General features: G+C 32.9%; 2 protein-coding genes across 4 annotated transcripts in view; one reads left to right on the top strand and one right to left on the bottom strand.

The window, feature by feature from the left end:
• Positions 1-940: 940 nt before the first annotated feature.
• crim (QVR superfamily protein crim) lies at positions 941-16,506 on the top strand. The gene is made up of 4 exons (XM_074137711.1): positions 941-1,098; positions 3,091-3,237; positions 4,732-4,885; positions 6,290-16,506. Exons 1-4 carry the CDS (start codon positions 1,053-1,055, stop codon positions 6,426-6,428), a joined length of 486 nt encoding a protein of 161 aa, XP_073993812.1. The 5' UTR covers positions 941-1,052; the 3' UTR covers positions 6,429-16,506.
• LOC141459104 (solute carrier family 41 member 2-like) overlaps positions 9,178-24,469 on the bottom strand; it is a 31,310-nt gene continuing 16,018 nt past the window's right edge. For 2 of the 3 annotated variants that reach the window (XM_074137707.1, XM_074137708.1), the window contains exons 3-10: positions 17,149-17,362; positions 16,324-16,503; positions 15,133-15,277; positions 11,351-11,497; positions 10,902-11,049; positions 10,595-10,803; positions 9,835-9,983; positions 9,178-9,511 (exon numbers count right to left, since the gene is read on the bottom strand). In XM_074137707.1, coding sequence (XP_073993808.1) covers positions 9,332-9,511; positions 9,835-9,983; positions 10,595-10,803; positions 10,902-11,049; positions 11,351-11,497; positions 15,133-15,277; positions 16,324-16,503; positions 17,149-17,362 — 1,372 coding nt within the window. In that variant the 3' untranslated portion in view covers positions 9,178-9,331. Of the gene's footprint in view, positions 9,512-9,753; positions 9,984-10,594; positions 10,804-10,901; positions 11,050-11,350; positions 11,498-15,132; positions 15,278-16,323; positions 16,504-17,148; positions 17,363-24,469 lie in introns of all 3 variants that reach the window. The other variant, XR_012461379.1, reaches the window with a different exon arrangement.

Genomic DNA, 24,469 nt, shown 5'->3' on the forward strand with positions numbered 1-24,469 from the left:
AAAAAAAAAAAAAATTAAAATGACAGTTCCAGTTAACGATCTTGGCCAAAAACTTATTCTCGGGTTCAATAGAGGCACCTAAAAAAACAAATAAAAATAATCAAAATTTAAAAAAAAAAATCAGTTATCAAATTTCCTACTTACATAAAGGCAATTCGTAAAAATTTCTTTTTTTGACTCAAGGAACACAAAAATAATAATACACAAAAATTTCCAACGAATTGATAAAAAATCGTTTGCAGATCTTGAAAACTGTCTTTTGCCAGGTAAAAGTAACTCCATTGCTAGCAAAACGGAGGTAAAACGGAACTTAGGATTTTCCTTAAACTAAACTTCTAGAAATAATAATTTAATAACACTGAAGACTATTTACATTAACTATCAGTTTAGTGCAGCTTTACATTTCTTTAGTGAGTTTTAAGTGTACATATATGATGTGAGACGGTGGCAAAGCCTTCTTAAAGCTTAAAAAAATAATAAAAACATTAATTTCATTCAGTCTTAAATGGGTATTCATAGCCAAAGTCAGGATAATGATGTAGCATTCACTTTTATCCCGTTTAAAGCCTACTTGTTGTTTGGGAAAATATCATTACTCTCGATCTATTTTGATAACCATCTGTACAACACACCGATGATCAGCGAATAAGTCTGTAAGTAAATTTTTCAGATAAATATTTTATAATTCTCCCATGTAAGATTTTAGAAGTGCCTACTTTTTGAAAAATTAAATTTATTGCAAATTCTTCAGTGGGGGGAACCATTACGTCAATGTCTCTTTAATTAGGCACTTCCAACATATTGCGTAGTTTTATTGTAGAATTTATATTGATCATAAACGCATATGAACATTAATTTATTTGTAACATATCTTTTTAATTTTTAATACAAATTTTAATATTATGAAATACTTAATTCATTCAACAAGTTGGGCGTTACCACTTTTTTTTTGTGAGCCCAATTTAACCTGCAACATGCACTGCACACTCACGGATGGAATTGTTTGTTTATATGGTGATTCGTTATTTTAATAAGTTTATACAGTTCGTAAAATGTTGTTTATAATAATTTTTAGTTCAATTTGTTCCCTAGCTCAAGGTAATAATTTATTTAATAATATTCTGTTATTTCAAGAAACCTGTCTGATCATTTAAATTTTAAACTTTTAGTATTTGGGCTCTTTGACGTCTGGGATTGTAAACTCAATTACAAGATAATGCATTCGTTGGATTAATACCAAATTGATTTACCATTGAACGATAACATAATTTCTAATTAAGACATAGGGTCTTCATATATGTACATGTATATACATTTTTTTGTGATACAGTACTTTTCAAAATCATTACCTCAGTTCTTTTGCAGACATGAAGACTATTAACATTACTTAATCACCACCTCAATAGAAGGGTGTATCAAATAATTGGAAGAAAATTATAAGTGCTTAATAAACATTCTCTAACGGAACAACTTTACAAGTTCAGAAATCACATATTCTGTCTTTGAAATTGAAGAAAGTAAAGTTCGTCGAGTGTATTAATATCAAACCTAATCTTTTTTTTAAATTGCTGAATTTTTATAAGACAAATAAGATTTGGATATTTGAGCAGATGTTTTGTACAAAACTTACTAATTTGAAGGGGTGAAGTAGAGGATGCCCCAAGACTGCCTAACGTATACATGAGGATAATACATTTTTGAAAGGCGAGGATGTTATATAAGATGATGAGCCTTTGAAAACAAAAAGGAAACCTTAATCTTGGATAAAAATCCTCCATTTCTGTAATTGAAGAACTAGTAGAATTGTTACTAGTTTAGTAACTATTATTGAAATCGTTACAAATCAATACTTTTTAGATCTTCCACTCCATTATCACTACTTTGGTCTTTGTTTACTTTCCGCGAGTTTGGCATTAAGTGTCTAGGACTAATATTTTCCTGAGATAATCATGCTGTATGATTTTTTATATCGCCTAATTGTAAAGGAGGATGCTTTAAATTTACTACTACGATTCACAAAGTTAAGATCCAATAAGTGGTTTTCAACAAAGTGATTTTTAAGGTTTTTCAGGTTAGATTAAATCAAATAGGAGAAATATTCTAAGGGTAATTTGATCTTATCAGGTCTTAACCAGCTGACAGTTGCAGGAAACTTATTGCGCATTTTGGAGCATGTAATTTTAAAGTAGTAAACAAAATAAAACAGGTAAGATGCACAAAAAACTTTTGTTTAACCAAGACGGTGCACTTCAAAGGATTTTCGAGCTGCACTGCAAGATTTCCACTGTTTCTATTGGCAAGATTTAGCCCCTTCAAACTTTTTTGTTTTCAAATTTGAAGAAACATCAAACATTAGCCCGATGGGAGACAAGTTCTGAAGCGTAGCGTGATACAGTCTGATGATTGCAAAAATGAATTTATAGTTTTATTTAATATTCTTTGAATTATTTGATATCCCTCGTTGTTCTAAATCAGGTTTTACCAAGCAAAAAGTTAGGCCTTGCAGCCAGAAGAGGTGGAATTAATGCGAGGTAGGGTGAGGTAGAAGCTCAAAATTGAAATCTTCCATTACTGAATAGGTTTGATGTGACGTGTATGGTGTTGAGTTATCTTGTAGAAGGCGTACTCAGTTTCAATCAAACAATAACGGGAGATACTCTTCAGCAAAAGTAGAGTGAATGCGTTTTTGGCAGAATAGGGTGCCGTGTAATCACAAGACCTCCAAGGAAACCTCAAAATGATTGATGGCTTTGTAGTTTTACCACAGCCACAACATTTGAGCTAAAATGTTGATGTTTAGAGGTTCGGCGGCTTCTGCAAACCCTATTGGCTGCTCGCATTTGGTTGATTATGATTGAGAGGTATTAGTTATATTTATACCTGTAGCTATGCAATAGTCTAATTCATCAGAAAGTAGGACATTCTGGTCACCTCATAAAAGGATCTCATCTCTGGCAATCAGGGAACACAAATACATCCCCGCCTACAAAATTGATATGACATTAAAAATTTGTATGAATCCATTTGTAATGTTTCTTGATGTTCCGAAAGAAATTGAAACCTTTGTACTGAATTGTGACATTTCTGTAGGTTTTGGCATTGGATCTACCCTTTACTGTTACCAGTGTATATCAACTCATCCAGGATGTGGAACGCCCTTCAACTGGCTGTGGCATTGGAGTCAAGCTTGTCCAGAGAAGGATGATACTTGCATCAAACTTATAGAAAGAAAAGGAGGTAATTGAATTTAAAATATTTTTTAGAAAGAATAATTCTAATTCGATGGTCCTGTAATTGCAAAATTATTAATAAGTGGCCAACTTGCTGGTAGTCCAAACTTAGTATTCCGATTTTGTGCTATTGTTTCTAAAGTTTTGGTCGAAACCCGTCAATTAAAAAGTGCAAATTTATAATTGCGATTTAAATTAAAATTACTCCAACGATTTTCTTTAAACTTCATATATTATTTACCTACCAAAACGCTTTTCACTTTTACTTGCAATATTTTCAGGATTTTTTATTTCTTGTGTGAAGTTCCTTGGTAACTGCCACGTTAGCTCCCTTCTAAATTGCTTCTTCAGTAAGTTAAAAAAGAATTTCAGTTTTAAGAGAATAAGTTAAGTTTTACTTACAAAGAATTTTAATTTTTCGAATTGTTCTCAACAATTTTGAAACTATGTCTTTTAAAGTTGAGATGAGATTAATGTAGTCATTACAACTGGCGGGTCAATGTCATGCCACCTCGCATGGACGCGTTTTTATGTCCCTGTCCTACTCCACTCCCTCTTTTAAGCTCTGTGATTTATAACATTTTCATGGTTATAACTAAGGAATAGTCTATGCTTTCATAATTGCGAATACTTAAGAAAATTCTTAGAAATAAGTACGAAATTAAGAGATAACACAAAACATTACGAAGAAAAAGTTATCGTTTTTCCGAAATGCCCAAAAAATCAAATATTTCTTTTTGAAGGCCTACAACTGTTATTTGTTTAAATATTTACTGTATTTGTAACCAAAATTAGGGAAACTAATAATAAAAAAAGTTTTACTCTAGAGATGAGGATGTTTCTCTTAAAACTATTTCACAAGATTTGCTCTGCAAAAACTTGGATTTTCTGGTAAATTGTTTAGGATTACATTTATTAATTCTCTTACTTAAATTTTAAGTGTAAAACATTTACAATTCCTCTATTTCAGGAAGTTATCTAGGCTGTATTTATCTTAATAATAAGTGGGACTTATCCCACTTTATTTTATCTCTTTTCACGCTGACATTACATATTGATAAATTGGGCTGGCTGCAGTTAGAGCTGTTGCCGTTTATATTCGATTATTTAGAAGTATCCTACTCAACCAAAGCCACTCCTAATCTATTGAATATAAAGTGGATTTTTTTTTCTTGAGGAAAGCAAATGTAACTACTTGTTCACTATGAAGTGCCTTCTTATTGTAATTAATTTTAGTGTGATCCAATAAAACTTTGGCCATTTTGTGTTTGCAATACTTTTATGTGGTGTTCTTCTTCTAGGTTCAGTTTTAATAAAATTTGTTAATTTAGAGTTGTAATAATCACAATTTTACAAAAAAAATCTTGTTTTAGCGGTTTCGCGCTGTATTTTTTCCGAGTTCGTCAAACACTTTTCATTTCAATATAATGATCTCTCAGAAATAAAAGATAATGCTTTTTCTTTTGTGATGTTTAGACATATGTTTTCTTGCATGTTTTAGCAAATGAAGTCATCACTAGAGACTGTCTGAGTTCATTGAAGAGTATTAGAACTGACATTCCCGCTGACCATTACGAAGGTTGTCGTCCGTCCACCGTAGACCTACAGTTGGCCCATTATGTTAATAATTCTATTAAAGAATTAGATATTCGAAGGTAATTATGTGCATATAATTAAAACATTTATAATTATATTGTATAATATAAGGATTTAAAAAATTTATCTTTTTCTTTTGTAATGATCGGTTTGTAACTGACGACAGTATATTTTTAAAATTGAAAGGATTTACAAACTTTCCACCAGTTTTTCTAATAGGAATTTCCTCGCCGCTGCTTATGTAGGACAAATCATTAATATATTCTTTTAAGTCCACCAATTTACCCAAGATGGCAAATCTGATTTCCCTTTAGGAAAAAGATACATATGCTCCTCCGCAAATCTTAGATCTCAAATGATTTTTTTATTATCGTTGTGGATTTATCCACTGTAGTGTAACATGTTTTTACTGCGGACTCTTGGAAGCTTTTTTAGAATTGCCCTTTCTCTGATTTCTTAAAATTTAGTTTGCTATTTTAAACAAGCAATAACTATATTGCTGAGAATAAACTGATATCAGGTTATAAGTATTCAAAGTTTGGCCATTTGTTAATCAAAAGATCAACGAACTTATATTTAATGTATAATCGCACAGGCAATTAAATATTTCAGTCAGAGGAGTATTTAAAATTTATGTGTGTACAATTATTTAGCAGAATACAGAAGGACATGAGGGAGGGATTAACTCAGTAGATAGCGTACTGAATTACCGCGCGAAATGCCGGGTACGAATCCAGCTATCGGCTCTTAGATTTTCCCTTCCTAGAGGTTTCTTACAGCTTACTGTCGAGAGATGGATCGTGTTATTTTATTTATTTGCGTTATTTAAATTTTTTATTGTTTTATTTTATTTATTTAATTTATAATTTTTATACATTAATGTTTATGAAATAAAAAAGGAAAATTCAAAATATGGCGAACTGATAGTACTAAATTAAATAAATTAATGAATTAAAAATCTGTGAGAAAAATACTTGTGTAATTTTTATATGTTCACAGAAGATTAAAGTTTGTTCACTAATAAGCTTTTTCCATATAACTCAAAATTTTTACATCCACTTACTTGGTAATTTTGGTTTATTTTTATTTTTTATTTAATTTTTTTTTTTTTGTTGGCGCATCGACTGCTGAGGTGTCATTAGCGCTCCTAATCATTTTGAGCTTCTCTCTTCAGATTTGGTTTGTTACTTTTCAAAGAATAACAAATAAAATATACTCCTATTTTCTCATCTCAGAGAGCTTTCTGTGAGCCCCTCGTAAAATTTACATTTTTTCAAACGGTTCTAACTAGATTTAATGATTTGAAGCTAAATTGATTGTTTAAAATTTTTGTTTAATCACGAGCCTTCGGGTATGTCCATTGACTGGTTAGATTTTTCCCCACTATAAGACATGAACTAATGAGTTTCCTTAAGGTAAGTAAGTTTTTCCCCATAAATGTAATATACATTTTTTTATTTCAGAAACTATTACGATGAAACCACCTGGTGTTTCTGCTTTTTTGATAATCGTTGTAACAGTGCATTAAACCTTCCAGTCACACCGCACATACTTCTTATATCTACCATCTTACCTATTTTTACGATGTTCATTGCGTCTTAAAACAAAGACAAATTATGAAATTGTTAAAAGTGTTTCTTATTACATGGAAAAGAAACAAGTTAAGTATGAATGCAATTTTATTTAATTTTTATTTCATATGCACATCGCAGCAGCAATTTATTCCGACCATGTTATCGTTAATAACATTCCCAAGAGTTATTCCAAATATGTATTTAATTTTTATTATTTTCCGTGTTATGTTACTAGAAGCTAGTATTAAGAATTCTTAATTGTATTAATAATTTTTTTCGTTAAGATCTGAACAAGTCATCCGATAAAAGTTTTGAATAAAATTCATGCAAAATAATGAAAGCTGATGTTGCTTATCCATGACCCTAAGGCCTTGGAGGATTCTAACATTTAATCGCACAGGCACCGAAATTGCCTATTCCCAATTCATACAGTTCAGCTCTATTCTTCTTAGTCATCCTCAAAAACTCATCAGGGAAGGTTTTTAGTACTGTTTAACATTTAATTCACTATTCTACTCTTCATAGCTGGTTTGTTTCGGGTGGACGGCCATAAGCTCACAATGTCCGGTTCTCTCACCTATGTAATATTAAGTTACATTTAAAACTATAGTTAAATACCAAGTTTGAAGAAGATCGGTTAACCGAATTGGTGATTTTACAGAATACATTTTTGAGTATTACTCTTTCATGTGGAATTTTTAGGAAAATGGCCACCGTTGCTTTTCTTTAAATGTATGACATGTTTATTGGATTTTTTTTTTTTTAGAATAATCTGAGATTCGGTTAAATTTAACGAGGAAGTGAAGTGTTTGTTTATACTAGTTTAAGGGAAGGTATTTACTATCTGCCAAATGCCAATGTAGGACCCATTCTTAACCAGAAGTTTGTAACTATAACTCAAACTACCTTAATTTTCGAGATGTACACTTTTACGGTTATTACTTTTAAGAAAATAAGTGGATCAGAGTTGTTTTAGTCGCAGTAAGAGAAATTCATGGTTTGTCCCCTTAATTCATGTTTGAATTAAGGGATTTTTTTCGTATTTTGAAATGTGGTTTTCTTTAACTTTACGAATATTGAAAATTTGTAAGAATCAGATTTAGGTCTTGAATTCTTGAACTTGAAGTTTTCTGAAAATAAAGTTGGTGGGTGGCTCACTATGAAAATTTGTAAGTCTCTGCTCCATAGATAATAATCGGGTGGTAGCTAAGGGTGCAAGCAATGCCTCACCTTCCATTACTCAAAAGGTGTCTTTTACGCTTAATCTTTTTCCCCAGTCAAGTCTCCAAAACATAGGAATTTATGATTTAATATCACAGGATAGAATTTTGAAAAAACAACTTTTGTAACATCATAGTAAATAGAGAATAAAAAAATGTTTATTGTACAAAAAATGAATGAGTTAAAAAAAATGGGAGAATTGTTTGGTAAAAATCGAAGACTATTTTATTTAATATCAGAGGGTAGATTTTTTTTTAAACTTTTATAACAGCCTGGTATTACGGTGCCGCCAAAGACAATGTTTGAAGAAGCTGTATATTTCAGAAAGATTCCGAGGAAATCAAGGAAGGATTCAAAGAATATGCTCGATTTAACCATGTCTTATTTCATCAGAACCAGAAGTTCCCTTGAATCCAATTAATACAATATATTATAGAAATGTTCTATTTACAGTTACTTACCTCAAACGCATCCAATTGGTAAGAAATGTTACGATTCCGTCCAGTTTTATGCACAAATGATCATTAATATAATGTATATGTAAATAAAATTACTTATTATTCATAAATTATGAAGATCACATTATGTTTTTTTAATAAATGAAAATAAATATTTAAGAACTATTGCAGGAAGCTATTATTTATACCTTTTAAATCACTTATTATCTCAATCTTTTCTTTTTGTTGCTGTTTTCTGGTTAGTTCCAAAATGCAATTTAAAAAAAATACGTCTAAATAAATAACAGTAAAATAGCACAAAATTTTTTCAGGTGGACTTGATGTTCAACCACCAACTTAAGAGTTGTTGACAGAGGACGAAGCACATACTTTTTTATTAACATTTTTCTAACAAAATAAAAGGTTGCAGTACTCGAAGGGAGATTTGCCACTTAAAAGATAAGTGTAACAATAAATTAGTTTTAAAAAAATAAAATAAAATAGGGAGAATTGTTTGGTAAAATTTAGAAAGCATTTAATGAATAGCCAATTGGCAAAGGTGGAATAGATATGTCATCAGGGATCTTGCCGTCTAAGCTAGACACACGCCAAAACAATATTCGGTCAACATTTACTTTGATCTTATTTTTTTTTTAGGATGACAATGCACTTCCAAAAAGATCTTGCACATTTTTTAGTTAGGAAATTCTTTTGATATTTTTAAAATTTGACTTTAGAATTAGATTTAATAATTAAAATTTCCGTCTGTATATATAGAATAGGGCATATAACTCAATTCAAGCTGAATAAATTCTTAGACATTCATAAATGGGTACAACAGGTGGGCCTGATCTAATCTATAGTTAGTGTTTGATTAACTTTAATCGAAAAATAAGTTATCTTTCAAGGATAATTATTTATTTACTGGATCAATAAAAAATGTCTCAGCTGTTCAAAGAAAGGTTTTACAAACTTACAAGGCGGCGTACGCCTTTTTGTTGATGCTTAATTGATTAGGAATACTTATTAAAACAACTTATTAAAAAAGTTGCGGACGGCTGCACGCAGCGGGTGAAGATTTATACGATTTTTGGATGGTACAATTCAAAAAGTAATAAATCGACTTTAAATAAATTGATTTATTTTTTGACTTAATAAATAGGATCCATCTGCAAAAAAAAACTAGTAAGGTTCGGCTTTTCTCTATTTTTAAATTAAAATAAAAATACAATAAAAAAAAAATTAAATTAGGTGCGAACATGTTTTTCTTTGTTTAAACTGAGTGCGGATTGTGGGACATATTTGCTAACAATGTGTATACTAGGCCTAGTAATATGATGCCTAGAAGATCTCCCAACGATGTTAAAAATGGTATAGTTGTGCTGTCTGGATCTACTGTAAGGCTCCAGAAGAAATGTGTTAAAACGTAGGCCATGTACAAGAGCACAGAGACCTGCAATGAAACCAAAGGATAATAATTTTACCAACTACTGCTCAAAATTACTTCATTTTCAGAAAAAAAATGTTTTTAGATAAAAAACTGAGCACAACTTTCGGTTGTTACTATTTTAAAGGTAAGTAGGGAGTTTAAGATAATCCTTCTCTAGACTCACTTTGGCTCCTAATTAGCCCAACTCGCATTGACTTTGTAACAACCAAAAATAAAGCTATAGCTTCAATAGTCTATTGTGTTACCTTTTGGTATTACTTTTAAAGGCCTCTCAAAACATCCTCTCTGATAATGACGAGCTTTAGTTTTTTAATTTTTTAACATACCTGAAAAATGGCTGCCGTTAAATAAAGAATGGCAAACATTGGGTCTACTTCAATACTTCCAGTCTTTAAATAAACAATGATCAGGACAAACAAAACGTGGCCAGGCAATACCAACGATAACAACACTCGGCACGTTAGTGAGTGGATCTCTGCAACAAATACAATCAGGATTAAATCTAGCCTTCAAACAATCTTAATTCTTCAAACAGTAACTTAACAATTACTTACCAAATACCTACTGTTTTCCCAGCCCTATTGTTTTCACCCCTCCCTTACCTCTATATAAATATATATATAAATGATATAGCTCAACATTGAACTACACAAAACTTTTTTACAATGTAAGTCATTTCAAATGTTTATTTATTAATTTATGTTTTAGACCATTTCTTATATTTTTTATGGTTTTCAATTTATATCTATATTAGTGTAATATTCCTTTTGTACAGACCCTGAAGAAGGTAGTAAAATTACCGAAACGTTGGTATAAAGCAAAAAAATTTGTTTTTATTTATGACCGCACCTCGATATTCCCCAAAATCATCAATTAATAACGGTCGAAAAAAACAAAATCATCATTAAATCTAGTATTCTAGGGGATCCATACTTCTAGTTTCTCCTAATTCCTCGAGAGTAAATCGAGAAAAATCTAATTTTAATCTATCATGAATGAAAAAAGCTATTTAAATGTTTTATTTTTATTTTTATATATATCCCATTTAAAGAAATATTCTTATGCATTTATTCCATTATTATTTACCATTTGATGAGAACATTTTAAATGGGTGCAATACAATTGGTGTATCGTCAGGAAGTTGTCCTAATGGTACGCTACATTTATGCAACGTTGTGGAAAGTCTGCTAGCTTGTATTGACACTAAATTACCACCTACTCCGTTGATAACGGGCTGATAAGCTGATAGGTCTTTATATTTTTTGACATAGTGACCAAGAATCAGTCCTGCAATCCTGTAAGAAAAGACAAATTAGGGGAGAAATGATAAATAATTGAACGTAAACAGATTTAGGTTGTACCTGCACAAATTCGTGTAAAATTAATAACTCACGTGCTAATAAACATAGCTGCTAGGATGGGAAACCATCCAGTTGTGAGGACATGCCTCGTGTACTCGTTATTACTAGCTATGTAAACCCAAAGTGGCATCAGTAACATGAAGAATATCACACATGCAATAGAGATCCACATTAAGTTATCTGAAAATAATAAAAGCAGGTAGTAGTACTGTTTGCAATACGCTAGTTTTGTTTCTTCGAGTCAGTGTTCACTGTTCAAACTCCTAAAACGGCCTGGCTAAAGGAAGTAAACTAAAACAAAGCAGGTTACAGTACTGTTTGCTACTATGCAAAACTATCTGTCTCAGTGTTATTATTGTCGGGTTAGTTTCTGTTATTTCACAGGAATTCTTGTTAGAATCTAAGTGTGAAGCAGTAGTTGTCTGATTCAGTGTTATTTTCCATAAACAAAAAATATAAAAAGTTAGAATATGACACTAACCTATTGTATTATAAAGCGCCGAGGCAATATATGATAATAGGATGAGCGATATGATATCGCCTAGGCCTGCAGCTACAGGTGTGGTTACATTATCAGGGTTAACCTTAAAGTATACTGAAGACATAATTATACCTACAGTTAGTACACCTAAAAGAAAAGAAAAAAAAAACAAAATTTTAAAAAAATATAAAATTTATGACGCTTTACTGAAGTTTCTTTTACAAGACCGCTCTGCCCCTATTGTTAAGAATATATCAATTTTATGTTCTAAGTACTAGTTTTTTCCTCGAATTAAAACAGTAATTTTTTTTATCAAGCGTTTGCAAAAAGCAAACGTTTCTTTAAGGATCATTTTGATCGCTGGAAATCATTTACATACATATATCCAACTAATTACAACCAAATATTTTCTATACTTTTAACTAAAGAAGTACCATGGATTGAAAAAAAAAAAATGCTGGCATTTCTCTGACGTTTACATACAAATCTGCAGAGGGTATCTATTCAAATTATGTCCCCTTTAATTAGTCAGTTATATTATCTTTAACAAAAACTTTCAGTTTAAAAAGTTAAGTTCAATGGTTGATTAAACGCCAAAAGGTACACAAGTCAGCAAGTAACCATCATTTCATCGATACTTCATTGAAATCCTTTAAGTAATTTTACTGTATTCATTAATATTTTTTAGAATTTATTAGATGTCACAGTCCCTAATGCAGGCTATTTTCATATACAAAAGATTTGTTCAAGTAGCCCACCATTTAACTTAGATTGACTGTAATATCTATTAATCTATAATAATCAAAATATTAATGAAAGGTTAACAAGAAAGACGTTATTTAAACAAAAGTATTATGAGGTTAAAGACTTCAAAAATTAAAAAAAAAATCTCACCAAAAAACTTTAATGATTTTATTTATTTTTTAAATAGAAATCGTCGGTTTAAGTTCATTCTTCGATTAAAGTGACTGTTACTTTATACGGTAGTCAAGCATTATAATAGGTAATAATTAATTTGGGTTAATATTAAACAATACAGTTTTCTTCAATCCACAAACAAATTTGTGATACAAAGGTTTGAAATTTGAACGAATTAGAAAACCACTAAAATTCAAGCTGCGATATCTCATAACTATTATCACTAAAACTTTACAATTTGTACAACTTGTAGAGCTAACTTTTCTCTTTAATTCGGTAAAGAATTCATTGGAATCTGAACCATAAGAAACGTTTGAAATTTGAAGGAATTTGAAACACCTAAAATTTAACCTACTATATCTCATTATCCATTATTAATAGAACATTGCAATTTATACCAGTTATAGAGCTAACATTTCTGTACAATTAGGTAAAGAATTCATTTTAATCTGAACAATTCGATGAGAAATACAAAGGTTTAAAATATGAAAACCACCAAAATTCAACCTTCTATATCTCATTAACTATTTTTACTATAACATTGCAATTTGTACCACCTATTGAGCTAACTTTTCTTTTCATTTCGGTAAAGAATTCATTGGAATCTGAACCATACAACAAGAGATACAAAGGCTTGAAATATGAAGGAATTTGAAAGCTACCAAAATTCAACCATCTAGATCTCAATTAATATTATCACTAATAATAAATAATAATAATAATAATAATAATAATGTTTATTAACAATTCTGTATACATAAAACAACACTATTACACATCATCACAAACAATATAGGCATGGACATCAGATGATGATGTTGCCGAGATGTTGCTGATAAACAAAAGTCTCCCTGAGTACAAAAATTTAATAATTGAACTCAAAAACCAATTCCCTCCTGTACTTCGGTGCTAATATTGCGTAATTGTACAATGCCTGCCAGTCGTCACCATTGAGACACAATAAAAACTGAGCCCTGTCCATTGCATCCATCCCATAGCATTTCCGCCGAAAACCACTCAGAACTGGACAAACGGCAATAAAATGATAAGTATCCTCTGTAGCCGACATATTACAAAGCGAACACTTATGCCGATCAGCTGTCCGGGTCACAGAGTAATTTAATGGTAACACCTCCCCTCTAATCTTCATTATAAGCGGCATGAACCTTAGCTTATTCTCATTACAGACATATCTTTTACTTGCTTTTTGCAAATTTAGATCTTTAATATTATCACTAAATCATAGAAATTTTTTACCAGCTATATAATTAACTTTTCTGCACAATTCGGTAAAGAATGCATTTAAATCAGAACTATACGAAAAGAAATATTAACGCTTGAAATTTTAAGGAATTTGAAAACTACCCAAATTCAACCTTCTATACCTCATAAACTATTAATACTAAAACATTGCAATTAGTACCACTTACAGAGCTAACTTTTCCTCATAATTCTGTAAAGAAATCATTTAAATCTGAACAATACTAAGAAAGATAGAAAGGTTTGAAATTTTACGAATTTGAAAACCACCAAAATTCAACTTTTTTTTATCTCATTAACTATTTCATTAACAAAAACTTCCAGTATATGTATATAACAACATTTAAGTATATGTGATGATTACCTCTTATACCCTTAAGTGGAGAGATCTTTTTAATGCATGCTTTTAGTTGCGGTCCCCAACGAATACTCAATAACAATTTTCTTGAGAAAACGTTTTAAATAAAAAAGGAAGTTATTTATATGTAAATAGCAAAAATAGTTACAGTACTTTCGCCTAAGAGAAGTAAGAAAAATTACGGCTGCGATTACCGTATTTCTCCTTAAAAGGCAAAGGGAAATTAAACTTTAAATATGCACGATTGCTGTACTTTCTCTTAGTAGGTGTAAGAAGCATGATGGCACTTTTAGTCACGTAGGGAAGCTTTAACCACTTCTTTGTTCTAAATTTTAACAAAATCGGACTAAGCGTTATACAAATATTAGTAATAATAGTTATAGAGTAGGCCTTAATTGCGTGGGGCAAACTTTCCTCCTTAAGAGGTACAGCGTCGAGACTTCTAAAACGCTAATCTAAATAAAATTCTGAATCGAATGACTCCTCATTCATGAAAATCGGTTCGTGCGTTTAGGCGCTACGTTGTTTACAAAAAAACGTAAGGAGAAGAAGAGCAAGATATTATGATAGAGCTCTTTTTAGACAACTTTAACTTTGTCTAATCTTTTTGGGTAGGGGTTTAGAATACTTCCGAAGGAGGCTCTGTTTGTCGTAAAATCAAAGGCGTCTTGAAGAGTGCATTCACAAACAACCACCTCCTTAAAGATCATATGTACATTATACACGCCACGATAAGCGTAAAATTACCCTAGAGCGACATTTCTTAGGACTGCAAAAGCATAACCAGTCTTTAAGAACGCAGTAAAACCGAGAACTGTGATAAGGGGTTTACCTTTGAATATTGAAATGTTCTTATACTTTTTCGACCAGAAGTATCTTCTAACTGCACTGTACATTTATAAAGTAGACTTAGCAGCCATTCAGGAGATAAGATGGACAAAAAAAGAAGTGCTAAAAAAAATAAAAATTTATGGAGCTACCAAGAAAAGCTGCACACTATGGCATTGGCTCTGTCTAAGTAAGAACATTTAAAACAAAGTCACATGCTTGGTGAAAAAAGTACTTATTTATACCTGTTAACCTGCAGTAATTAACTCGAACGATTTTTAAAGAAATGCTGCACAACAGGCACTTAAATCAACATATTTCAACTTACACAACAGACATATGCCTTGAAAAAAATAAAAAATCCATCTGACGCGCGCGCCTATATTGAAAATTGTAACAGGTAATAAGTAAAACTTACCTAATAGGAAACTAGCGACTGATGCTGTGGTTACGCTGCATGCGCAGAGCATCACGGATTTTTGGGTGCTGAACTCATCATTGAATAGGTAAAGCAAGATTACAGCCACCAGTGATGATAGGAAGCCGACTACGATTGCTTGACACTACAATAACAAAACATAATTCAATAAATAAATTTAAAAACGTAATAATACATTTAAATTTTGATATGTAGCGCGTAGTACATTTTTCTCTTAATCTTTAGTACAGTTTAACCACGACTCTGATTGAATTACAGAAGTTAAGATAATATTGTCCCGTCAACTTTTAGCTCTCCCAGCACTGCCGATGCTTCCCCATGTCCTTCTGTATGTGTCTGTTCCCCTTTCATTTACTGAAGAAACCGATTCTTAATTTCGCTTTTTCTCGTGGCATGCTTAGTGGTAGTCAAATAGGATTATACTTTGCTTGTCTTCACCTTGCTAGCATATTAGCTACTTTGTTCCCTCGGACGAAGAGTGCCAGGTAGCTACTACGTCATTAACCCTTAAAAGGGAGCTTCCTATTTTATCAGTTTTTTATCACTTTTTATGGCGGGATACAGCTGCTACAGAATTGACAGTGATGTCAGATTTTACACTCCTACAATAAGGCGAGACATGTATTTAGCAGCACAGATTGACGCTATCCTTCGACCTCATTAACCCGTACATATGTCAGAGTTGCGATTCGCTCCTTCGACCGACCTATAGGAATAGATGTGGTTCCAAGAAGGAAACTGATACGTTTCATGGATTGCGACCAAGGCTAATATTTTCAATCCATAAGTGAGAGTACTTTCTTTATATGTCCGTAATAAGCTTTAGATGTCGTAGGAGCTCCTAGGGCATCTAAGTTATGAAATGGTGGTTCTATACTCTCGTCAAAAAAAAAAAAAAAAAGATTCCTGAATTTACTAAAGAGTTTCTTAATATTGGTGAGTAATCAATAAAAATTCTACCGGAACGAATAAAAGAAGTGGTCCCAGAACAAACATAAGTTAGACTCTTTCTCACAGGATACAATTTCGCTTCAAATAACCTCATTTTCCGATCCTTCACGAGTATCTGCAAGATTGAATCTTGTGAACATGGCAGTCTGAAAGATCATTCCAAGACTTGTGATACACCCCAAATAAAAATAAAAAATACTGAAAAATATGAAAGAATACCTGAACTACGGCTAGATTGCCCATAATCATCATTTTCAGCTCTTTGGGATCAGCCATTCTACCTAAATTCGCTTCAGTGGAGAGACGTGAAGCAAGCGTCATTTCTAGATTGCCCTTCAGTCCTAGAAGAGCGGGCATTAGAATTATAATCCCTTGGGTCTCTCTGAATACTACCCATTCCTGTAAATTAATAAAATAAATATTAATTTGACAAAATATAATCAGGAATGAAAGACTCAAACGAATTTCTCTCACTGAAATTCTTATAATTAATAATTTAACAATTTCGTTAAAATTAAATAAATATAGACGGTGGGAACTGGAATTGTAATTACAAGTTTCTGTCTAAGACTCATGATTAGGTTCTACAAAATAGCAACCTGTCGTCTTCTACCCTCCCCTCCCTTGAACAGGTAGGTAATTAGGGAACTGTAAGATTCCTAGGTCGAAAGCTCGGCAAAATAAATTTTACTCAACTGAAATGGCATTTATTTTTTCATCCTATTGAAACTATAAATCAGTCACCAAAAACAATGAACAACAAAATATTTTCTGTAAAACTTCCGGATGAATAAATTCCCTTAAACTTATAGCTATAGTCAAAGCTATAATTTTACCAGAATATTACAGACAAGTCGACATAAATGGAACAAGTAGATAACTGGATTTATGAAAACTCCGCTCTGGAAGATGATTCTTTATGGACCATACCTCCAACCAGTGAGTGAGTAAAAAAGAAAACTTTCGAACAAATCGTTGCATTTTCTTTGTTACATTTTAAAAATCACTATTGATCTAGCTTCAAGTATAAACAGAATTAATTACCTGAACAAAATCAAAATAAATTCCGGCACCAACCATCGCCAGTCCAGAGATCAACAGAGGACCCACTACTTGATATAGTATAGTTAAAAATGTCTCTTTGGTTTCTTGGTCATCGTCTAGACGATTGGCCGTTGGTATGGACAGCCTGGACTCAGGGTGTAGCGCTGCCGTAGTGTCTATATGTACATCTTCAACTTCCATCTTGCCTACAGAACTGAAAAAAAAAACTGATAGTGTTATAAAGTTATAAATACAAGCGGTATGCCTTGAACGCATATGCTATTTTTGGATGTCAAAATATTTCCAAAAATCCCGTTTTTATCTTCTCCGTATATTTTTAAAACTTATATTCATCAAAAAAGCGGTCCACGGGGCGAAGATCCTAATCAGAGAGGGTTAGATTTGGATTGTAAGCTAGGTCAAAAAGAAGTATAAAATTCAAATCTATTATTTTTCCTGTTTAATTTGATGTGAGTGGCATTGCGTTGTCTTGAAGAAGTACTGTTTAACCAAAAACGGCTATTTTGTTGCAAAACATTTTTATACTTTAGCATTCTAGCCGAGTATGTATGTCCTATTCTAGTCAGAAAACTTACTAGAAGTAAAAGATGTCTTTGTGGTCCAAACTCACACGCAGAACTTTCAATATTTTTCAACAAATCTTTTCCTTAGCGGGATTAGTCCTGCTGATAACGCTGATCTAATCCATTCGTTTTGAGGAGAGGATTGTCCAGGAAAGAAGAATATTCTCACTAAGAAGGTTCTTTAGTACGAAGGAAAAGCGGTAAAGTCCCCCAGTTGCAAGGTAAACCATTTTGTTTTTTTTTTCTACTTTTTTCCTACATATACGAGGGTCGTTTGAAAAGTCCGTGCAAAGTCAGAGAGATAGCACCACTGGCGCGTATCGAGGTTATGTTTAGTTAGTAGCATCTCTTGGAAGAACACACACCAAGTTTCAGCCAGATCGGTCTATTTCTTTGTGTTTGGCATTCGTTTGAATCGAGGAAGTCGAGTGATTTTCAAAAAATGGACGAAAAAGAATTTCGTGTGTTGATTAAACAATACTTTATGAAAGGCAAAACGCCTCAGGAGACTAAAGAGAAGCTTGATAAACATTATGGTGACTCTGCACCTTCGATTAGAACAGTTTATAAGTGGTTTCAAAATTTTCGGAGTGGCCATATGGGCACAAGTGACGCTGAACGTTCTGGACGCCCTGTTGAGGTTACTACTCCAGAAATCATTGATAAAATCCATGATATGGTGATGGATGACAGAAGAGTGAAGTTGCGTGAGATTGCTAGTGCTGTGGGCATCTCGAATGAACGGGTACATAATATTTTGCATCAACATTTGGACATGACAAAGCTATCCGCAAGATGGGTGCCGCGATTGCTCACGCTTGACCAAAAACGAAATCGTGTGAAGTGTTGCAAGGACGGTTTGCAGCTGTTCCAGAAGAATCCGCAGGACTTTAAGCGTCGTTTCGTCACTGTGGATGAAACATGGATACATCACTACACTCCTGAGACCAAAGAACAATCTAAACAATGGGTTACCAAGGGGGACTCTGCGCCAAAAAAGGCGAAGACCGTTCCTTCGGCCGGAAAGATTATGGACTGTCTTTTGGGATTCGCAAGGAATAATCCTCATCGACTATCTGGAAAAGGGTAAAACTATTACAGGTGCATATTATTCATCGTTATTGGACCGTTTGAAAACCGAGCTGCAAGAAAAACGCCCACGATTGGCCCACAAAAAAGTTGTTTTCCATCACGACAACGCACCAGCTCACACCTCAGCAGTTGTGGTCGCAAAATTAATGGAAATAGGGTTCTAACTCGTTTCACATCGCCCCTATTCTCCAGACTTGGCTCCCTCGGTCTACTATTTGTTCCCCAATATGAAGAAATGGCTGGCGGGAAAAAGATTTTATTCTAACGAGGAGGTGATTGCAGAAACGAATGGCTATTTTTCAGACTTGGACAAATCCTATTATTCGGAAGGGATCAACAAACTAGAGAAGCGTTGGACGAAGTGTACACGCCTAAAAGGAGACTATGTTGAAAAATAAAAAAGGTTTACCCCAAAAAATTAAGTAGTTTTTATTTTTGCACGGACTTTTCAAACGACCCTCGTATAACCCGATGGCTTCCTTTGTTTACCTCGCATTGCAAGAGTAAATTCGAATAATAGTCGCATGGGGCTGGTGCCTCACTTTGGGAGAAGGAACGAGTAAACTGAGAATAAGAAAAAGCCTGGTGGCAGAGATGCAACGGGACGTAGTTCTTCATTGCTTTCTAATTATAAGAGATTCTTAGGAAAGAAGACGGAACAGAGAACTAGTCTACACGCGAGATACATATGCCCCATTTGCGTGGTATCTTATATGATGATCGTTATGTGAGCATGTTAGAGATGTATGATTGTTTGTTTGGATGTTAAGAAATGCATAATAAATTCTTTTAGTTAAAGTACCTCCCTTGCCCTTCATAACTGCTAAAAAATCTGAGGGGAAAAATAATTAAAATGCAAAAAAAGATCTTAAAAAAGACCAAGGAATAAAGATAAAGGCAAGATATCGTGATTTGTACTCCAAAAAAAAAAAAAAAAAAAAAAAAAAAAACAAATTCCCGCGAACTTGCCTGGTATGACGGCTCAATTTCAAGATAATAATTGGCCATGATTACTTGCAATGCCACCTACTCAGCAACAGAATTGGATTTCCCACTTCGTACTCAGTGCGCACTGGGAGAAGAATACAACTTGGTCGTCTGCACTAAGTAGAATGATTTAGTAGGTAAACGGGTTTCCAACTTGACATTATATTAGAGGTTCTTGCGACAGTTTTCACAGAAAATCAAGCTTTTCAAAGAGATAAACCAATTATTTCTTCTAGGGCGGAGACCTGGGCGCTTATAGCTGCAGACTTGCAAGCACTGAGAATTTTTAAAAAAGAAGTATGCTCCCTTAAGTGTACATGACAGGCGTCTGGTGCACAAAGGAATTAAATGAGTAGATAAATCATGAAATTCCCTACATCAAATCCAGAACGATTGGCTAGCATGGTCATGTAGAAAATCGCCCTCCAAAAAATGACGAGTGAGTACTTCTCCGGCAAAAAAAAAGAAGAGCAGACCCGAGAAAAAGATAAATAGATGGTCTAGAAGAATTTTTGAAAAGCCAGGAGGTGACTAAGTGAATAACCAGGGCTCCAGACCGAGTATGTACGAAATAGGATCGTTTGGAAAGTGAAAATTCACTCTGGGAGGGCCAGGTAAGTAAGTAAATTTATTTAATTCACTTGAAGCCTACGGTCCAGCAACAAAAAAGGCGAATTCGATTTATCTGCTAGAACAGTAGGTGATTACTGGTAAAAGAATCATCATATTTTATCAGGACAACAATGCACCTGCCCAAGGAAGTATCTTTGGAACATCCACCCTAAACAGCTTCTAAATTTCAACTATTCTCAGACCTAAAAAAAGTATGGCTGAAAAACGTATCAAGTCAAGTGAAGAGGATAGCATCCGTGAATAATTACTGTGCACACGCATTTTGCTGTTGGAATCTAATTATAGAAAAAACTTAGGAAAAAGTGCATCTAACTAAAAGGTGACTATGGAGAAAAAAATGCATTTTTTACAAGAAAATACCCGGTCCTTATAGGCCTACATATCACCTTACAATTGCAGTTAAGGATGCAGAGAAAAAACAAAGTCAAAGATTTTCAATATAGCTCCAGTATCTGATGGAGTTCAGTCGAATTCTTAATAGGAGATGCTTTTTTTTTTGTGTTACCTAATCACAAGAATGTTAAGCTTCTTTCTGTTTTGTTTTTGAGATATTCTTTGTCTCAACAAACACAACACACTGAAAGCTTATTATATAAAACAGTAAGTTAAATTTTAAAGATTTACCTTGCTATTGTATATACATTGGCCATGCTGAGGATACAATGGAAACAGATAATAAATCTCGCGTCGTGGTTTTACACAATTAACATAAACTGAAATGCTCGGAACCAGTAATTATTGGCATATTTAAATAGTGAAGACGTATTAACAATACCTCACGTTCTAATTTGGATTTTTTTTTAAAAAAATACAACGATTCAATTTAGAACATGGAACTTTCTTTCTGTTTAGTTGTAAACATGGTTTCACAAAATGCAGTAATAAAACTCCGAAATGTTTAATGCCTCCATATTCCATATCTGGGTGACATAAATCTTGCTAATAAGAAGATAAATCACGATTGGACTGATATATATTTAAAAAAAAAAAAAACTTGATAAATCAAACTTTTAAAATTGTTCATGTAAAAAAATGTCGTGAGAACACTCACACGTTCTCTTACTGCACTTTACGAAATGAAATTATATAATTGAAGCTTAAAATTTGGGCAAAAAATTAGTGAGAATACACAATAACATTCTCCAGGTCAGAACGTTTGAATTCGGTTTGAACATTGAAACCGTTTTCAACAAAATCTCAAAATCTATTCAGTAAATTGGCACTTCAGGTCAACTGATTTTGTACAAATTTGGTTCTTATTAATATTTTGCAGATGGTAAGACAATACAATAAAGATATATGCGCATTAAAAGAGAAGCCAACCTTCAACCCTCTCCCAAAAGTGCTCTTAATAGAATTTTCAGGACAAAAGTTATATAACTTATGTTATAACTATAGCTCTAGATAAATACAATTAGCACAAGTAGTTTGAAGAAAAGCGTAGAAGCTTTTTTGGAGAAACAACTCATAAACCGAAAAATAGATTCAGAATAGTAGTACTTCTGGGCGCCATGGTAGCTGAGCGGTCAGAGGCGAGACCTGTAAAGCAAATATGTTATGTATTGCGGTACTAGTCTAGGCCTTGGATTTTATTTAAAGGATAATAAAAGAAATTTACAGTAAAGTGAGTCTGCTAGTCGCCTCCGTCCACGACATCTAATTGGTAGTTGGACATAAAGCCCGCCTGAAAAAACAGGCAATTACTTTACTGTACTTAGTAGTACTTCAATTTGTCCTATTTTCACCAAAACCTAATTGTCGCGGTGCTAGAGAGCTATTTGTGAAGCCAATGTTTCGTACATCTGGGAACTTCAAAATGGATAATTCCAGTAAAGAAAACTCAAAATAAAAATCTACACGATTCCCAATCCTTTTTTCGAGCGAGGAGCCAGAGAAAGTAAAATTCGCTCACCTTATATTTCCGATATCAGATTAAGCGATTTCCATTACACACAAATTCCAGCAATGTACTGAATTCACTAAAATCCATAGAAAAGAATCTGCCATTTACGTACTACACATTTTTCACAGACAATAAGTACACAGAAATTATTATAGCTATGTAAATTAGCACTTTCTGTTGAATGATTTACATCTACCTGAATGGGGAGTCGACTAGCCACTTCTTCAGGGATCTGAGATATACCTGCGGGTATCCCAGCCTAACAATAACATTGCACGAACAATATTACACTGGCATTCAAACAATCACACTATTCTAATATGGCCTGCAGAGATAGCTAATATGTGCAATTATTTGGGTTTAGCTAACCCACAGACAAAGCCGAACTCAAACAATAAAATTTAACACTTCACAGATGCCAACATTTTATGTATGAACACTATATTTTAGGAAGCCACGATTGATCATCTAGATCGCAATGGCCACCCAGCAATTCCATCATCAATTCCATTTAAATGTTTTACCACAAATGTGAATTGATTTTTTGTCACATATATAATTTTGATTAAGATTGATTACAGTGTAGTAAATCTGAAAATTACAATGAATGAACTGGCACTTTGAATCTAAAGTTCACCTCTTAGAAACTCCAGCTAAAATAAATGCATTTCAAATAAATCAATAGACAATTTTGGGGTTTTTAGTGAGTACATTTTCGAGAAAATTTCATAAAATGGAAATAAAACCTTTAATCTTTTTTGTTGATTGGAATTTTAGCAAGTTATTTAATTCGCAGTAACACTCTACAAGTAACTGTCATCGATGGCCAAAGAAATGACTCTTCAGAAAAAGCCCCATAAAATCAAGTTTCCAAATAAATATTTCCTTAAATGAGCAGTTAGTACTAATTTTTGGAGCTATTTTTAAGAAAATTATAAACAATTTATCATTATTCAGTAAAATGCCATTTCCGACGTCTCCATTAGGTGCCTAAATAAAATTTGGACTTACGAAGATTTTTCTTTTTTTTAGTTATACTGGCCACACACGAACTTTTTCTTAGTTAGGAGACCAAAATCGTGTATTTTCTGTGATCACTCTAAATTGAAAACCTACACGACTTCAATATTAAACTCTTACGAAAGTTTAAAAAAATATTAACAAATTGGAAGTCTTTTTTCGTTTTTGAAAATTATTATGATCTTTTACCGCAAGTGTGAGCGAAGGAGAAAGAAGTAAATAAAAATTAACTAACGGAACTAAAGGAAGAACCAATCGCCTGTCTAATTAACATGAAACTAATAACTATAAACTACAAATCAGAATTCAAGGAAAAATAAACTAGAATATTCAAAATACTCGTAATATCAAGTGTCGACTATCGGAACTTCCGTCAGAGCAGCTTGTACCTGTCAAGACACCGTCACGTGAAGTCTATTTTTGAAGGGTTCTGACGCTATAAAATTTCCAATTTTCCAACTGTCCACAGAAATGTGATAGGCATATGATGATGAACAAAACATGTAAACAATAATAAAAAAATAAAATAAACAAATAAATACTAATGGCGTGAGCACTCCACGAATTTTTCTTACATCAATAATGCAAATTTTCGTTTGAAAGTTTTTTCTGAAAATAAGCATTTTCAGGTACAGTAAACTGGAAAATTGGTTCTAACAAATGTGTGCATGTATCCATATCCCAACAACGTACAGTCGCTCAAATTTGATATTTTGTTAAGGTACAACTACTCCCCGTATAAAATTTTTGACACATTTACCAATTAGAGAAAAATTTATTTTAATTTTTTTCCCGAAAATGCACTTTTTTTTATCGTAACTTTACATGCAAATAGATCGATCACTTTTATTCTAACATTTTTTCCGGGTATTCTATTAAGGGCCCTTCTTCTTTGAAAAAGAAGAAGTGAAAATCGCTTGACCAAAAATGTTCACCACTAACCAGACAAACACCCATCGTTTTTGCTTGAAATTGTTTTCATGAAAACTGATTCTTAATGAAGTGCTCTGGACGACCCAATCCCCTGTAAAAGCCTTTTTTACAATCGCGTGAATTATCGATTGTGATTTTTTTTACCCGAAGTGTGTTTTGAAGTTCTCTG

This window comes from Rhodnius prolixus, unplaced genomic scaffold, assembly GCF_049639745.1.
Source record: "Rhodnius prolixus isolate KJV_2025 unplaced genomic scaffold, Rpr scaffold_11, whole genome shotgun sequence".
Taxonomy (NCBI): domain Eukaryota; kingdom Metazoa; phylum Arthropoda; class Insecta; order Hemiptera; family Reduviidae; genus Rhodnius; species Rhodnius prolixus.

Coding starts and splice junctions, on each gene's coding strand:
- crim (XM_074137711.1), top strand. CDS start 1,053: ATGTTGTTTATAATAATTTTTAGTTCAATTTGTTCCCTAGCTCAAG. Junction 3,238..4,731: donor ACTTATAGAAAGAAAAGGAG/GTAATTGAATTT, acceptor TGCATGTTTTAG/CAAATGAAGTCATCACTAGA. Junction 4,886..6,289: donor AAAGAATTAGATATTCGAAG/GTAATTATGTGC, acceptor TTTTTATTTCAG/AAACTATTACGATGAAACCA.